This window comes from Hyperoodon ampullatus (genome assembly GCF_949752795.1).
Source record: "Hyperoodon ampullatus genome assembly, chromosome: 10".
NCBI lineage: Eukaryota > Metazoa > Chordata > Mammalia > Artiodactyla > Ziphiidae > Hyperoodon > Hyperoodon ampullatus.
In genome coordinates, this window is record NC_136923.1 from 66,721,140 (window position 1) to 66,739,795 (window position 18,656).

At 43.4% G+C, this 18,656-nt stretch overlaps 1 protein-coding gene across 3 annotated transcripts in view; it reads right to left on the reverse strand.

The window, feature by feature from the left end:
• Positions 1-1,187: 1,187 nt before the first annotated feature.
• Positions 1,188-18,656, reverse strand: part of ILRUN (inflammation and lipid regulator with UBA-like and NBR1-like domains) — a gene marked incomplete at its 5' end in the record, with an annotated part of 116,432 nt that continues 98,963 nt past the window's right edge. For all 3 annotated transcript variants that reach the window (XM_079713618.1, XM_079713619.1, XM_079713617.1), the window contains one exon: positions 1,188-1,531. In XM_079713618.1, coding sequence (XP_079569744.1) covers positions 1,496-1,531 — 36 coding nt within the window. In that variant the 3' untranslated portion in view covers positions 1,188-1,495. The remainder of the gene's footprint in view (positions 1,532-18,656) is intronic.

Sequence of the window (18,656 nt, forward strand, 5' to 3'; positions counted from 1 at the left end):
CATATCCCCGGCTATCAAACGAACCAAGACTCGAGGGAAGGAGGGGGTGAGAAGAGAAGAGGGACTTTGCATATTCTTGTATCTTTGGCAGACAGCTGTTCTGGCCTGGTTTAAGCTTCCCATGGAGATATCCACATCTCAACCTGCTCGGAATCCACAGGATGCCAGTGGGGCCACCTGTCCCAGTGAGCAGCCAGCCAATCAACCTGTGCTCCGGCTGGGCTGTCCCTTGCCCGCCACCTCCCAGTAACTAAGCATCCAGCTCAGGGCGGGGGTCCTTTCATTCCCAGCAAAATGTGGTCTCCAAGATCACGCAGTCAGTAAGCGTGGCCCTTCCCCATGGCAAATTCCCCATCTGGGGCTACATTTTCATACCTTAACAGCTCAGCCTCCACTAACAGGCTGCAAAAACACCACAAAGGACAACTGGAGAGAAACACAGGGAAGGGAGTTGTGTGACAACAGAGAAGCAGGGGACACCTTCACGTTCGCCTGCTGCACACTCGCTGGTGAGCTGGACCAACACCTGTGTGTGTGTGTGCACGCAGCACACACATATACGCAGCACAGAGGCAGCATTCCCAGAGTGAATGTGGAGCCGCTGTGTACCAAGAATCCAAGAGAGCAGTAAGCGTGATGGCATTTCTCTCTGCCAAGAGAAACATGGAAGGAAAGCAATTCGAATTGTTACAAGTGTGTGCAGGAGGACACCTCTCAGCCTCACAAACTCCCACGTCACCCGAGATCTGTCCTCAAGGCTTCCTCTGCTGGCCACACAGGGAAGTTTGGTCTTCAGAGAGGTTCTGACGGTAACAAGCCACAGGGCTGACAAATACAAATGTCAAAGGTGTAAATCAACAGAAGATTAAAGAGAAAAGAAGAGGAAAAGCGTGATAATTCATGGGCTGATACCATTAAAAGCAAATGGGGTTGGAGACTCGTGGAGTCAGGTGGCACAGCAGGTGTCCTCCTATAGCACTGACCCGCAGAGTCCCCAAGCAGGCCATGCCAGTTTTGAACCTGAATTGCTTCCAGAGCAAGCATTCTATAAACAGCATGTTATCCCTTATCTAAAAAAAAAAAAAAAAAAAAAAGTGGGGAAAGGGGAAAAAATTAACATGTGCTCAAAACTACAACCTGTCTGTAGGCAAAATAACTTTTGTTTAAAAAGATGGCTTTTTTCCCCCATTTTAAACATTTTTTTCCTTCCCGAGCGACCTAATGACTTGTTAGACTGACGCCTAATAAACAAAACCCAAACTGGCTGCATGGATTTCTTCTTGGTAGCCTCAACACCACTCCTGCGATTCGGCATTCACACAAGCACACTGAGTTTACTCAAAACTAGTCTTTCTGATTCTTCCTCTTCTTCCAGGATGGGGGTCAGAGCCAGGGGTCCGTGCGATGTGGTCTGCAATCCAGAGGAACCCCTTGCCCTGCCCCCCAGAGTCAAGCCTTCTGTCTTTTGTTAATTTTTCTTCTTGCTGACACCCGTTTAAGACTGGCCGAAGGGGTAAGGCCCGTGGAGCCCCTGGAAGAGAGTGAACACAGTCAGTGGTGGCAGACACAGCAGGTACAATGTGACAACCAAACCAAGTAAAAGAATCTACAGTTCCCAGTGAGCCAGAAGGAAGCTCCAAGGCACAAACAAGGCTTGAGGGTTGTCCTTGCCATGCAAATCTTCAAGAGGCCACATATCAGCACATTTCAAGTTTTTGCTAAGTGTTCTCCTGCAAACACACCATCCAAGAGAGGGGGAGGCTGGTGGAGAGATTCTTCATCTTTCAAATTCTAGATCAACTGGTGCCAACTTTCCTCCACCCAGGTCACAAAGCCTTCCCTCCTTCTTGACAACATCTTAACCTCTCTGCTAAAGATCCCTGGACACCACTTTCTGCATCCTTAACCTCAGGTGCAGGCTACTGCTGGCTGATGGCACTTATATCAACAACACACACACTGGAGCAGAAAAAGCAACTGTCCACCGGGCACCTAGTACAGACATGGCAGCAGGGGGTTTGCATACACTGTCTTTAGGTGTATTATTATACTCATTTGACTGATGCCCATCTGACTGCAGACATTAGGAGACTTGTTCAAAGTCACATGGGTAGGGCTTCCCTGGTGGTGCAGTCGTTGAGAGTCTGCCTGCCGATGCAGGGGACACGAGTTCGTGCCCCGGTCTGGGAGGATCCCACATGCCGCGGAGAGGCTGGGCCTGAGAGCCATGGCCGCTGAGCCTGCGCGTTCGGAGCCTGTTCTCTGCAACGGGAGAGGCCACGGCGTTGGGAGGCCCGCGTACCGCAAAAAAAAAAAAAAAAAAAAAAAAAAAAAAGTCACATGGGTAGTAAAAGGCAGAGCCAAGATTCAAACCCAAGTCTGATCTTTGCTCTCTTCACATTGCTTCTCCCTTGCCACATAATGATAAGGTTTACTCCAAATTCCCAAAGGCATTTTCTATGCTGCTTGGCTGGTGGAGAAGGCATCATAGTCTCACTTTTCCCTTATGTTAAGAATGAGACACCAAGATGTGCCAACACCAAAAGTGGCCACACAAACTTGCTGGAGGATGTCTCGTGCCTCCCTCCACCTTCACACCTCTGTGGAGTGTGCTCCTTGAAAAGACCCAGTCAATGCCAAGACCTGGGAGGGCAAAGGTAACTGGTAACCAGCCTCACTAAAAGTCCTACACCCCAAACTGGCCCAGAAGCAGAGGGACCTTGGACCAAGGGGACCAAATGGGTACGGAGAGCAGGTGGCACAGCCATAATCATGACAAATGACCAGAGGGGTTTCCCGATGCTTGACAACTACGTTAAGTAAGAATCCTGAATCTAGGCACAACTGGGGTGAGGAGGCACAAGAATGACTGAGATGACATTTTCCATTAGCTTGGTAAGATGTGGACAGTCAGAATTTGATTATCTTTTTAAAATGACACTTGTCTTTGAAAAGAAATGTAAGTGCTTGGTTGCAGGGTTGCCAATGATTAGAATCCCTTTCCAGTATGACTTTGTTTGCTGCCATCTCTCTAGCACTTAGCATGGCACCTGTCCCTGAGCAAGCACACGGTAAGTATTGTTGAATTAATAATTAAAAGAGAACAGGTATTTCTCAGACTACTACCTGGAGTGCCAGACCCTTTGAAGTCACTAGAATACTGGCCCTTCCAAACCAAGTTTTTAGTTAGTTTTTTAAGATGTTGGGGGTAGGAGTTCATTAATTAATTTATTTATTTTTGCTGTGTTGGGTCTTCATTTCTGTGTGAGGGCTTTCTCTAGTTGTGGCAAGCGGGGGCCACTCTTCATCGCGGTGCGCGGGCCTCTCACTATCGCGGCCTCTCTTGTTGCGGAGCACAGGCTCCAGATGTGCAGGCTCAGTAGTTGTGGCTCACGGGCCTAGTTGCTCCGTGGCATGTGGGATCCTCCCAGACCAGGGCTTGAACCCATGTCCCTGCATTGGCAGGCAGATTCTCAACCACTGCGCCACCAGGGAAGCCCCCAAACCAAGTTTTTAAACAGCTGCTTAGGCCTGGGGACACAAGTGTCTACGTCATGCCATCCATCTGGTCACAGCCTCCCAGGTCCCAGGAGAGGCTGGGCTCCCTGGGAGTGGTTAGCTAGAGATGCACAACCTTCACAGTTTTCACTGCAATGGGCTGTGGGTCACGCAGAAGTGGGAGAAGGAGATCTGGGTTCTGATCCCCGCTTTGCACTAGCACATCAAATGACCATGAATAAAGTCCCTTCCCCTCATAGGATCTCAGATTCCTCCTTAAAACTTCCAGATTTAAGTTCTAGGAGTTGACATAAAGTACCTAGCTCAGGAGGCTGAAAAACAGTGTTCTAAGAAAAAAATGCCCTTTGGTCATGCTTATTTAGACCAGAGGTCAAAGCTGCCAAAAATAGGGAACATGAGATTAAAGTTCCCAGTTTTTTTCAGTGGAAAGCACTGAAATTGCTTTTGTCTTTTTTTTTCTCCCTCCATAAAAAGCCTCAAGAGACCAGAAATAGGCCTCACGCTGCTTGGTGGTATCGCTGAAGAGGTGAATATGGGAGACAGGCAGGCTAACACTGAGAGAGCATCAACTACATGCCGCCGGGTGCTGCTGGAGCACTTGAACATGTTCTCTTTAATTCTCACAAAGATAAACTGAGACAAGTATGCTCTCCAAGCTCAGAGAGGTGAGGTAACCTGATCAAGAGCACAGAGCTGGTAAGCAAAGCAGTGGTGGTTAAAATGTCACGTCTCCAGCCCCGAGTCAACCATGCCTCCAGCAGGCGAGCTGAGACTGTAACCATGTCAGTAGTCACAGACCCACCCACTCAAACAAGTGTGGGCTGGACCAGCTAAGGGCTCTCAGACTCCATTTTGTGGGGCCTGGTTGAATGGTCACAGGCCCCAGAGATGGAAATTAAAGAAGCTTAAAACAAGCTGCTGGGCTTCCCTGGTGGCGCAGTGGTTGAGAGTCTGCCTGCCGATGCAGGGGACACGGGTTCGTGCACCGGTCCGGGAAGATCCCACATGCCGCGGAGCGGCTGGGCCTGTGAGCCATGGCCGCTGAGCCTGCGCGTCCGGAGCCTGTGCTCCGCAGCGGGACAGGCCACAACAGTGAGAGGCCCGCGTATCGCAACAAAACAAAACAAAACAAAACAAAACAAGCTGCTCTCAGTACTTCCCAACCAACATTCATTCATCCCAACAATCCAAGGAGAGCAACAAAGGCTCAGATTCCCATACGATCTAGAACCAATACAATGCTCAAAAGTCTTTGTGCAGGAAAACACGCACAGAGAAAAGAAAACAGAAAAACAAACAGCATTTGTTTTCTATGAATTTTTTCCCCCTTTACCCTAAATTTAACTGCTTTCCAGACCAAAGCTCCACACACTTCACATAGGCCTTTATAAAGCAAGCACTAGCCTTGTGACTTGTCTGGAATGCTTGGAGAAGGGAGTTCATGACTTTGCCAAGGAGCTGTCGTGCATTCCCATTTTACAGATACATGGATCCCATGCAACTGGCAGACAGAGCAATACAGACATGGGCATTTTCAGATTTCCACCTGAATGCCCTGGCCCTTAGACCATTCAGTGTAGTATTTAACTAGCTTAGATTAAGAATTAATGTTGATCCTCTATTTATTGACTGAGGTGCTGTGCCTTTTGGAAAGAAAAATGCTATCTAATTCCCTTTCAGCCAGAGAATGGCATATTGGAGTTGTTGATGTTTAACTGGCGCAGAAACATGGCTTGAGGAACAAGCTCTATTTTCCTTCCCCCCCAAATAAATTACTATCACTTCAAGGAAGAGAGAGGGAGCCAATTCTATCTCAGAATTACTTTATCATCTAGACTCCCCACATGCAGGATTACAGGTGTCACAGGTGGATCATAGAACACAGGCAATGCAACACCAGTTACAGAGGAAAAGCCTGGCGGAGATTCCAAGAACAGCTTGTCCAGGGCATCTGATGGCAGGAGGCCAAGCAGGAAGTGCCTTTCCTAAGAGTGGGATGAAGGTATATTTGAAACGAGACGCCCATCCACATTTCAGGTTCCACTGGAGTTCCAAGACCCCGTGTAACAGGTTCTGGTGGCTAATGTCTCCAACCCCAGCCCAAAAGTAGGGTTTGGCAATACAGATAGATAGTGTTCACTGTCTTCTGGGGCCTAACAACTCTTCAACTTTTACCCACAGGAAAAGCAAATGCCAAACATTTTCATTAACCTGGTGGCATCCCTGATATCTCTCCTATAAGAGGTGTGCCACTAATAAGGAAAACAGATCAAGGGATGGATGCATCAGATGGTACCACACAAAGCCCTGAATTAAACTCTGACAAGCAGAAATGGAGGCCATCGCAGCATGATTACAAAACTCAGTTTGATGCAGAAGACCACCCTCTTCTCTATGAGGATTCACCTCTCACCACATAGGGACTAGCAGCAAGGTTGGATTTATGCATATTAATAGAGGGTGTAAATGACCAAGCCAAGAAAAGAACTCCTCTATCTGACTCCAGGTCTAAAGAGCAGCTCCCCAGGGTCAACTTGCACAGAAATGGCTTTTCAAAGGCTACATTTCTTGGGAGTGGCCCCACATCTGCTAGGGGACAAGAAAGTGTTCCTGGCGAAGGAGAGACAGCCTTTAAGGTCCACAGAGGTTGAGGTGTTGCCTGTTTGCCTCAGTCTTCCCTAAGCTTTCACTGAACAGCTGTCATGGCTGTGAGCCCTGGGACCTAAATTCTACTTGGCTACAGGGCAGGCGAGCCCTCTTAAAGCATGGCAGCTCCATACCTGCCAGCTAAGACAGAGGGGCCTCCCTACTTGTGGGTGTCTGGGAAGAGACTTTGGCCTCAAGCCAGTTGAATGATTACGGTAGTGGGGCCAGGTCCTGAGCTGAACTTCCGCAATGGAATAACTACTGTGAGTCATAATTTGGCTAATTTTCTAAAATATTTTTAAAAGAGAACACTTATAGACTTAAAAGAGAACACTTATAGACATAAAAGACAAGCAAGCTCAGTTTCACTCATCACAGTCTCCTGAAAGGACAATTTAAGATCCAGTACTTGCGGGCCTGTACTCAAAGCAAAGTAAAAATAAAAACTATCTTTTTTATTTGTTTTTCACAGTAGTTTATAGTTGCCCCTGTGGAATAGTAGAGTCACTCCCAGCCAGTGATTTGGTTATCACTGATCTTATGTGAGTGGGTACCTACAATAACTTAAAAGTTCTTCCTAAAATTATACAGAAATCAAAATAACTTTTCCAAAAAGGAGTACTAAAAAAACAGGAAACTATTTTGTTTCAGATAGAATGTATTTTTTTAAAAGAACTTTAAAAAAAATTATTTATTTATTTAGGCTGCGCTGGGTCTTAGTTGCAGCACAAGGGATCTTCACTGCAGCATGTTTAGTTTGCAGCATGAGGGATCTTTAGTGGCAGCATGAGGATTTCTTAGTTGTGGCATGCAAACTCTTTAGTTGTGGCATGCATGTGGGATCTAGTTCCCTGACCAGGGATCGAACCCGGGCCCCCTGCGCTGGGAGCATGGAGTCTTACCCACTGGACCAGGGAAGTCCCTCAGCTAGAATATTTTTAGACGTTTACTCATCAATGTTCAGCAGTAGGGAGTACAGTGCTATCAGAAGGGAAAGCTGCCCTTTTACGACAGTGGAACCTGTTTCTTTTTTTGGCCGTACCACGCACGTGGCATGTGGGATCCTAGTTCCCCGACCAGGGATCGAACCTGTGCCCCCTGCAGTGGAAGTGCAGAGTTCTAACCACTGGACTGCCAGGGAAATCCCAGTTTGAACCTATCATTCACCAAGGTATCATTTTCCTGGTTACTCCAAACCTCATTGTTTTCTCCTTCCTCCAAACTCAGGAGCACTTAAAACTCAACTGGAACTCAATATACTCCATCTTTACTGGTCTCATTCTTTCCTATGAGCTAGTCACATCTAAGTAATCAGACAGTAAATTCTTTGAAGATAAGGAAGGATTAGCACAGGCTGAGGAACCTAGGAGGCCTCCCTTATTGACTAAATAATATCAAACCTCTCTCTGTTAAAGTAGTTTTGATGAATGTTCACAGCTTTGAAAAGGGTCTCGCTTTCAGTCAAGCTCTAAGGAAGCCCATACTTTCCCCCGATGTACAGCAGCCTTTAATCTTACATTGTGCACCTGGTCCTGCTGGAATACAATCAAAGCAGACTTAGCTAAGAACAAGTCACTGAAACCTGAGCATCTACACCAGACACAAATCCTCACACTTCTTTTTTCTATTAGTAATCAATTGTATACACTTCAGTGTATACATGTCAATCCTAATTGCCCAATTCATCACACCCCCACCCCCACCCCCCTGCCGCTTTCCCACCTTGGTGTCCATACGTTTGCTCTCTACATCTGTGTCTCAATTTCTGCCCTGCAAACCAGTTCATCTGTACCATTTTTCTAGGTTCCACATGTATGCATTAATATACGATATTTGTTTTTCTCTTTCTGACTTACTTCACTCTGTATGACAGTCTCTAGATCCATCCACGTCTCAACAAATGACCCAATTTCATTCCTTTTTATGGCTAATATTCCATCGTATATATTTGCCACATCTTCTTTATCCATTTGTCTGTCGATAGGCATTCAGGTTGCTTCCATGACCTGGCTATTGTAAATACTGCTCCAGTGAACATTGGGGTGCATGTGTCTTTTTAAATTGTGAATTTCTCTGGGTATATGCCCAGTAGTGGGATTCCTGGGTCATATGGTAATTCTATTTTTAGTTTTTTAAGGAACTTCCATACTGTTCTCCATAGTGGCTGTATCAGTTTACATTCCCACCAACAGTGCAAGAGGGTTCCCTTTTCTCCACACCCTCTCCAGCATCTGTTGTTCATAGATTTTCTTTTCTTTTTTTTTTTTTGCGGTACGCGGGCCTCTCACTGCTGTGGCCTCCCCGCTGTGGAGCACAGGCTCCGGACGCGCAGGCCCAGCAGCCATGGCCCATGGGCCCAGCCGCTCCACGGCATGTGGGATCCTCCCGGACCGGGGCACGAACCCGTGTCCCCTGCATCGGCACGTGGACTCCCAACCACTGTGTCACCAGGGAAGCCCTGTTCATAGATTTTCTGATGATGCCCATTCTAACTGGTGTGAGGTGATACCTCATTGTAGTTTTGAGTTGCATTTTAATAATTAGTGACGTTGAGTAGCTTTTCATATGCTACTTGGCCATCTGTATGTCTTCTTTGGAGAAATGTCTATTTAGGCTTCTGTCCATTTTTGGATTGGGTTGTCTTTTTAATATTGAGTTGCATGAGCTGTTTATATATTTTGGAGATTAATCCTTTGTCCGTTGATTCATAGGCAAATATTTTCTCCCATTCTGAGGTTGTCTTTTCATCTTGTTTATGGTTTCCTTTGCTGTGCAAAAGCTTTTACGTTTATTTGTTTATTTTTGTTTTTATTTCCATTACTCTAGGAGGTGGATCAAAAAAGATCTTGCTGTGATTTATTTCAAAGAGTGTTCTTCCAATGTTTTCCTCTAAGAGTTTTATAGTGTCCGGTCTTACATTTAGGTCTCTAATCCATTTGGAGTTTACTTTTGTTTATGGTGTTAGGGAATGTTCAATTTCATTCTTTTACATGTAGCTGTCCAGTTTTTCCAGCACCACTTATTAAAGAGACTGTCTTTTCTCCATTGTATATCCTTGCCTCCTTTGTCATAGATTAGTTGGCCATATGTGCATGGGTTTACCTCTGGGCTTTCTATCTTGTTCCATTGGTCTATGTTTCTGTTTTTGTGCCAGTACCATATTGTCTTGATTACTGTAGCTTTGTAGTATAGTCTGCAGTCAGGGAGTCTGATTCCTCCAGCTCTGTTTTTTTCCCTCAGGACTGCTTTGGCTATTCGGGGTCTTTTGTGTCTCCATACAAATTTTAAGATTTTTTGTTCTAGTTCTGTAAAAAATGCCATTGGTAATTTGATAGGGATTGCATTGAATCTGTAGATTGCTTTGGGTAGTACAGTCATTTTCACAATATTGATTCTTCCAATCCAAGAACATGGTATATCTCTCCATCTGTTGGTATCATCTTTCATTTCTTTCATCAGGGTCTTATAGTTTTCTGCATACAGGTCTTCTGTCTCCCTAGGTAGGATTATTCCTAGGTATTTTATTCTTTTTATTGCAATGGTAAATGGGAGTGTTTCTTTCTCTTTCAGATTTTTCATCATTAGTGTATAGGAATGCAGGATATTTCTGTGCATTGATTTTGTATCCTGCTACTTTACCAAATTCATTGATTAGCTCTAGTAGTTTTCTGTTGGCATCTTTAGGACTCTCTATGTATAGTATCATGTCATCTGCAAACAGTGACAGTTTTATTTCTTCTTTTCCAATTTGTATTCCTTTTATTTCTTTTTCTTCTCTGATTGTTGAGGCTAGGACTTTGAAAAGTATGTTGAATAATAGCGGTAAGAGTGGACATCCTTGTCTTGTTCCTGATCTTAGAGGAAATGCTTTCAGTTTTTCACCATTGAGAATTATGTTTGCTGTGGGTTTGTCGTATATGGCCTTTATTATGTTGAGGTAGGTTCCCTCTATGCCCACTTTCTGAAGAGTTTTTATCATAAATTGGTGTTGAATTTTGTCAAAAGCTTTTTCTGCATCTATTGAGATGATCATATGGTTTTTCTTCTTCAATTTGTTAATATGGTGTATCACATTGATTGATTTGTGTATATTGAAGAATCCTTGCATCCCTGGGATAAATCCCACTTGATCATGGGGTATGATCCCTTTAATGTGTTGTTGGATTCTGTTTGCTAGTATTTTGTTGAGGATTTTTTTTTTTTTTTTTGCGGTACGTGAGCCTCTCATTGTTGTGGCCTCTCCCGTTGCGGAGCACAGGCTCCAGACGCACAGGTTCAGCGGCCATGGCTCACGGGCCCAGCCACTCTGCGGCATGTGGGATCTTCCCTGACCGGGGCATGAACCCGTGTCCCCTGCATTGGCAGGCGGACTCTCAACCACTGCGCCACCAGGGAAGCCCCTGTTGAGGATTTTTGCATCTATATTAATCAGTGATATTGGTCTGTAATTTTCTTTTTTTGTAGTATGTTTGTCTGGTTTTGGTATCAGGGTGATGGTGGCCTCATAGAATGAGTTTGGGAGTGTTCCTTCCTCTGCAATGTTTTGGAAGAATTTGAGAAGGATGGGTGTTAGCTCTCCTCTAAATGTTTGATAGAATTCACCTGTGAAGCCATCTGGTCCTGGACTTTTGTTTGTTGGAAGATTTTTAATCACAGTTTCAATTTCATTACTTGTGATTGGTCTATTCATATATTCTATTTCTTCCTGGTTCAGTCTTGGAAGGTTATATCTTTCTAAGAATTTGTCCATTTCTTCCAGGTTGTCCATTTTATTGCCATAGAGTTGCTTGTAGTAGTCTCTTAGGATGCTTTGAATTTCTGCAGTGTCTGTTGTAACTTTCTTTTCATTTCTAATTTTACTGATCTGAGTCCTCCTCCTCTTTTTCTTGATGAGTCTGGCTAATGGCTTATCAATTTTGTTTATCTTCTCAAAGAACCAGCTTATAGTTTTATTGATCTTTGCTATTGTTTTCTTTGTTTCTATTTCATTTATTTCTGCTCTGATCTTTATGATTTCTTTCCTTCTGCTAACTTTGGGTTTTGTTTGTTCTTCTTTCTCTAGTTTCCTTAGGTGTAAGGTTGGATTATTTATTTGAGATTTTTCTTGTCTTCAGGTAGGCTTGTATAGCTATAAACTTCCCTCTTAGAACTGCTTTTGCTGCATCCCATAGGTTTTGGATTGTTGTGTTTTCATTGTCCTTTGTCTCTAGGTATTTTTTGATTTCCTCTTTGATTTCTTCAGTGATCTCTTGGTTATTTAGTAATGTATTGTTTAGCCTCCATGTGTTTGTGTTTTTTACATTTTTTTCCCTGTAATTGATTTCTAATCTCATAGCATTGTGGTCAGAAAAGATGCTTGATATGATTTCAATTTTCTTAAATTTACTGAGGCTTGATTTGTGACCCAAGATGTGATCTATCCTGGAGAATGTTCCGTGCTCTCTTGAGAAGAAAGTGTAATCTGCTGTTTTTGGATGGAATGTTCTATAAATATCAATTAAATCTATCTGGTCTATTGTGTCATTTAAAGATTCTGTTTCCTTATTTATTTTCATTTTGGATGATCTGTCATTTTGTGTAAGTGAAGTGTTAGAAGTCCCCCACTATTACTGTGTTACTGTGGATTTCCTTTTTTACCGCTGTTAGCAGTTGCCTTATGTATTGAGGTGCTCCTATGTTGGGTGCATATATATTTATAATTGTTATATCTTCTTCTTGGATTGATCCCTTGATCATTATGTAGTGTCCTTCCTTGTCTCTTGTAACATTCTTTATTTTAAAGTCTATTTTACCTGATATGAGTATTGCTACTCCAGCTTTCTTTTGATTTCCATTTGCATGGAACATCTTTTTCCATCCCCTCACTTTCAGTCTGTACGTGTCCCTAGGTCTGAAGTGGGTCTCTTCTAGACAGCATATATATGGGTCTTGTTTTTGTATCCATTCAGCGAGCCTGTGTCTTTTGGTTGGAGCATTTAATCCATTCACGTTTAAGGTAATTGTCAATATGTATGTTCCTATGACCATTTTCTTAAGTGTTTTGGGTTTGTTTTTGTACGTCCTTTTCTTCTCTTGTGTTTCCCACTTAGAGAAGTTCCTTTAGCATTTGTTGTACAGCTGAATTCTCTTAGCTTTCGCTTGTCTGTAAAGCTTTTGATTTCTCAATCGAATCTGAATGAGATCCTTGCCGGGTAGGGTAAAATTAGTTGTAGTTTCTTCCCTTTCATCAGCTTAAGTATATCATGCCACTCCCTTCTGGCTTGTAGAGTTTCTGCTGAGAAATCAGCTGTTAACCTTATGGGAGTTCCCTTGTATGTTATTTGTCGTTTTTCCCTTACTGCTTTCAATAATTTTTCTTTGTCTTTAATTTTGCCAATTTGATTACTATGTGTCTCGGCGTGTTTCTCCTTGGGTTTATCCTGTATGGAACTAGCTGCGTTTCCTGGACTTAGGTGGCTATTTTCTTTCCCATGTTAGGGAAGTTTTTGACTACAATCTCTTCAAATATTTTCTCGGGTCCTTTCTCTCTCTCTCTTCTCCTCTGGGACTCCTATAATGCGAATGTTGTTGCGTTTAATGTTGTCCCAGAGGTCTCTTAGGCTGTCTCCATTTCTTTTTATTCTTTTTTCTTTATTCTGTTCTGCAGCAGTGAATTCCACCATTCTGTCTTCCAGGTCAGTTATCCGTTCTTCTGCCTCCGTTATTCTGCTATTGATTCCTTCTAGTGTAGTTTTCATTTCAGTTACTATATTGTCCATCTCTGTTTGTTCTTTAATTCTTCTAGGTCTTTGTTAAACATTTCTTGCATCTTCTCGTTCTTTGCCTCCATTGTTTTTCTGAGGTCCTGGATCATCTTCACTATCATTATTCTGAATTCTTTTTCTGGAAGGTCGCCTATCTCTACTACGTTTAGTTGTTTTTCTGGGGTTTTATCTTGTTCCCTCATCTGGTACATAGCCCTCTGCCTTTTCATCTTGTCTGTCTTCCTGTGAATGTGGTTTTTGTTCCACAGGCTGCAGGATTAGTAGTTCTTCTTGCTTCTGCTGTCTGCCCTCTGGTGGATAAGGCTATGTAACCTCATACTTTTGAATTATACTTATCTGCTTGAATTTCACCAGTCCCACTTTGAGAATTTTCATCAGAAATTAAAATGCTAAATTCAGAGTACAGGGAAAAGAATACGTCCTTACAACTGAAGTAAAATATGCTATCTTGGGAACACTAGCTCTGTTTCAGCTACAAGACTGCCCAGCATCAGCTCAGCCTATAACAATGCTCAGAGTCCCAAAGCAAAGAAGATGGAGCTGAACGTTCCACTTTGAAGCTGTTGAGGTACAAAAGAGAGAGTTCCTGGAGATATTTTTTATTCTCAGTCAGATAGTAATGTTACAAACAACAAAAGACATTTTCTAAGGCTCACAGTGTTTGCTTAATTTATTTTTAAAATGCACACATGACCCATGCCAATGCAAACACCAACAAGGCTGGGAGGACTTTGCTGGTTCCTCAGGGTTTTCAAAAAAGAGACATCTTAATATCATTAAACCAGAGTCTCCTGGCAAACCCCTTCTGAACAGAATGTGCTAATTTGCCAGAGAACAGGGGCAGGTTCCTCAGTTGCCGGGCACTGCTTCCTTCTTGGTCACAAATTCTTTTGTAGCTCCTGAAGATGAACAAGAAGGTCTCTACAACCTGACACTAAGTGTATAAACTACCTTCGGAGAACAGCAAACAAACTTGGCTCTGCCAGCAAGCCTCAGCATAGTGTGTTGTAGAAGAACACTAGACTCCAACTGGGTTCCCTGGGTTCCAGCCCATGGCCCACCCCCAATTTGCTGTGTGAACGTGAGCAAGTCACTTACAACTTCCTTATTGTTTTGTCAAATGAAGAGTATAACTAACTGCAAAAGTCACAAGAGTGTCGTGAATTAAGAATAAGAATAAATGCAGTAGAGGTGCTTTGAGTAACAGCAGTTTTACATGTTAGACAGATAGCATTAAACTCAGTCCTTGGACCTCTTCTCCATCTATACCAGTGGTTTCCAAGCAGGGAAGTTTTGCCCCTGCCCCAGGGGGCATTTGGCAATGTCTGGAGATGTTTTTGGCTCTTACACTTGGGGCTAGGGAGGTACTACTGGTATCCAGTGGGTAAAGGCCAGGGATGCTGCTGAACATCTTACAATGCATAAGATCCATACCCCACTGCCCCCTGCAGCAAAAGAAGACTCATCCCCTGACTTCATTTCCCTCTACCTTGTTCCTACCCACTCTGGTCTTGAGCAAACCAGGTGAACTTCCACCTCAGGACTTGTACTGACTGTAAAATATTCTTTCTCCAGATGGCCTTTGCAGAAATTCTGGCTTTAAAGGGAGTTAGATCGCCCCTAAGTATGTTTTAGTTTTAAAATACTAAGTATGTTCAAAGGGAGATGTTAAATTCATTACAGAAAAATGAAAAACTCCAGAGACTGTATGTTTTGACCACAATCAGGAATAGACAGGGGACTTCAAGAGGTATAGGTGCTGCTGTCACAAAACTGAGTTAATGGAAATTTCAATGTCACCAAAAATCTAAACCCAAGTGACCATGGAGGTTCTCGGGAATCTTTTCCCTTCATAGAGGCTGGAGAGAAAGGCTGATTTCTGTATCTTCCATAGATAACAGCTTGTGGAGAGAAGGGGTTTAGCAGTAGAGAAGTCACATAATAGCTGGCCAATAATTGGCTTGATCCTCATTTGAAATGTAGCAGTGTACTACAGAAAGCATGCATGCTCTCCCTAGCCCACAGCTGTCAGCTCAGCTGATAAAAATATGTACCTGAACACTATTTGTAACTAGGAAGCAATGTAGTGGATCGTAAGAGAGCAGGCTCAGGAGTCAAAAACAACTGGTTTTGTTCATATCCTTGTTTTACCACTTTCTAGCTGCATGACCTTGGGCAGGTCATGGAACCTGTGTACCTCAAGTCTCAGCAGCTGTAAATAGGGATAATGACAGTGCCTGTATCATGGTCCTGTTGTGTGGACTAAATGAAGTAATGCATGTCAAACTGCTGCCTCTGCCTCTGGGGAACAAATACTGGGGGCTGGGAGGCAGGGAGGTGACTAGCGTTTTTTGTAATAAACTTTGTAGATCTACTTGACTCCTTAAATTATGTACATTGATAATTTTAACAATAAAAATTAAATTTAAAAAGTCCTTAGCACAGTGCCTGGCACATAGTAAGTGCTTAATGAACGGTAGCTTTACAGCTCTGATTACTGCACTCCCATGGCCCCCACCTGGGAGTAATGTGCATTTGCTACCTGTCCCTTGCCAGAGGAGAACACAAGTTGGATAGAATATCAAGTGACACGAGTTTTCCTTCCAGCTTCTCTTTGAGTCATCTTTAAACCTTTCAGGGAAAGGGTCTGCACCTGAGAACGAAGACTCAGGTTTCATGGCAGTGGGAAGGTTATACTGCCCTCTATTGCCATTAGCTCAGCTAAGGACACCAACCACCTGCTTTTGGGTCAAATTCAGCGTGCTCTGAACTGAGCAGATGTTGAGCTCATCCTTATTAAACTCATCCCTTATTATTATGTTAAACTGATTGGCTACTTCAAAGTAGATAATAAGATCCACAAGCCATTACATCCTCAGGCCCATATAGCAAAATATTTGCCTTTTCCAAACCTCTCCCTGTAACCTCTACTACATTTCTAAACCCTCACATAAACAGAGAGAAATTAACTCTTCCATGCCTTAGTCAACACAGACAGCAGCAGGTTAGAAGAGAGTTGATTTCTGATATAATAAAAGCAGGCTAACTTCTCTAGCTCCAGATCCAAAACACACTAAAGGGTGACTGTCAGAGAGAGAGAGGAGGAGGAGCAGGTGCAAATGTGGGCGGGCAGGGCAGATGGCACTCGGCAGTGGCTAACGCTTGACAAGCATGAGGAACCTCTCCCAAAGATAATAACACGTTTCTCCTTCTGAAACAGCACTTGGCGGAAGTAATAACAGTGGCTCAGGTTGTAATCTGTTTAAAGGAGGAGTATATGACAAACACCAGCTCCAAACATTTTTTTTAAAAAATAAGAGTAAACACAAAATAAGACACATAGTCCAAGTAACAAAATAAATGGATTTGGGATTCTTTTCAGCTCCCCCAGTGTAAATCATTACTCTTTAGAGAAAGGAAGCAAAGCATTTGGGTTGTCCTGAAGAACACCCTGGTGTCACACTCTTATTCCCAGCTGTCCCGAATAAGACCATTTGGTTGGTGTCTTATTCCTCTGTAAGGCCTTCTTAGAACACATTGAGAAATTTTGAAAATTACTGGCAAGTAAGAAAAAGAAGTACCTAATTTCAATATGACTTATTTTCTCCTTCCACACCTCTACGGATTGTTTTTTGCTACTGTACCACTGTCCAAACAGAAGCTGTCCCAGCCTCCAGAGATGAGTCACAGTTAGAATTCATGGCAAGACTAGCCTTTAGTCCATAGAGTGAACACCTACCCTACTGTGACTGTTTGTCCTCAGAGGCTCTTGGGCTAATCACATAAAAAGCGTTCATTAAAACAGAACCTAACCTTCACCAATACTTGGTCTGATTGTTCACCGGGGACAGGTCAGCCACAACTGAGCTGACAATGAGGCCAGCCAATCTTTAACAAAAGCATGGAGTCAGATTTATGAATCCTTGGAGCAGGTCAACATATACTTGCTCACCTTTCTGACTCCCTCTGACAGCTCTCACACAGGGAGGGCCCAGGCCCTCTGGATGTTGTGGGATGGAGCTAGGACAGGCGTTCCCACCCAGAGCTCCCCCATTCTCCCCCCACCACCCCCGCCTGTGGCACAGAGCACTGGGTCCGGAGAGCTTATGGGTTATTCAAGGGTAGCTGGGGAAGGGCTCCAGGGGTGTCCAGTTCCTGGCACTGACAGATGGGCCATTATGTTGACATTCACCCAGCCCTCACATAAAGTGCATGAAGCAATCTTTTCATTTCATCCTACCAACCTTAGCAAGTTAAACTGTAACTATGGAGGCAGCAGGAAACTGTATCTGCCTACTAAAACTGTGGTCATGGGCTTCCAAGAATGTCATGTTCTTTCCCAGCCTTCAGGGCAGGCAGGGAATTTCTTTAGAGTAAATCAAATCTATTGCCAACTCAGTGATCCCTGATACCAGGGCATCAGGTACTCCTCCAACCCATCCAATAAAGATGGCACCTGGTGTGAACTGAACACACTTGCCCCAACTCTAGCACTCTGGGGGGCTCTCATCCTTTCCACTCACTCATAAATAAAAAGGGCTATTTATTAGTAACCCCACATGGTTGGTACACCCTGAGAGTTTAAAAAGTTTTTATTTTTATCAACCAGAAAAAGAAATCACTACTTTAAAGACTCAACAAACAGGGGAACTCTTAAAAAAAAAAAGATGCCACAGGCAATCCTCAGTTTACATTAGAGCCACTTATCTTATTTCAACTCTGCTTCTTTCACACCTTGATGACACTAGTCATCAACTCAGTTAATGCTTTCACTCAACACAGCCTCCATCCCAACAGGAAGATCTAAGGAAAGCCCAGGTTCACCTACTAATACCTTTAGTAACGTGGTGCCTGGATGTGAATCCCAGCTCTGCCTCTTGCTAGCTGTGTAATACTGAGGTAAGTTACTTAGCCCCTCTGAGCTTTTATTTTCTTATCAAAATATGAAGACGATACATGTAAAGTACTTGGCACTTACCTGGCACATAGGAACGGTTAAAAAATATCTCTAGTATATACCTGATCTCGCCACTTATAGCCCTTCAGAACCTCAAGTATTCTTGCCTTTAAAAATAAATAAATCTATATTCTCAAGCCAAACACAAATGCTTAGAATCATGAATTATCTCTGCTTTAAGGTATTCATTTAAGTATAGTTCCAATTCTTTTTGAAGCCATTTGTAATTATTTCACCCAAATTTTTTCATCAAATTACTTCATCCAAAGGAACACACTGCAACCAACTGAATGTATCTCCCACTGTCCGTCACCCGTATCTCCTGACCACACATCACTTACTCAGTATTCTGCCCTCAGCACTTCAACTGTTCTCCTACCATCATCCTTCCTGTCTTTCCAAATCTGTCCATTCTTTGAAAAGCCCTTTCCATCAACTCCACCTCTACTTCATCTCTGCCTTCCGTAACTCTAACCCCCAGCCATGCACACAAATTATACATTTTGACTGTGTTGTGCTCTACTGACCAAATTCATACTTCACCTTGACTGAATTGTATGCGTGTTTCATCTCCCCTACTGTACTGTGAGCTGCTGGCTGGTAGGGATAACTTCTTTTATTCTTCAAGTTTCCTTACTCAATAATCTACACTGCTCTGTACATCAGTGCAGAAATGTGTTAACAAATACTTACTGATAACTGTCTATACCCTACCCCATTTCTAAGGAGCCCTAAGAGGTGGAGCTGACTCAACTTTAGCCAGAAGTGCT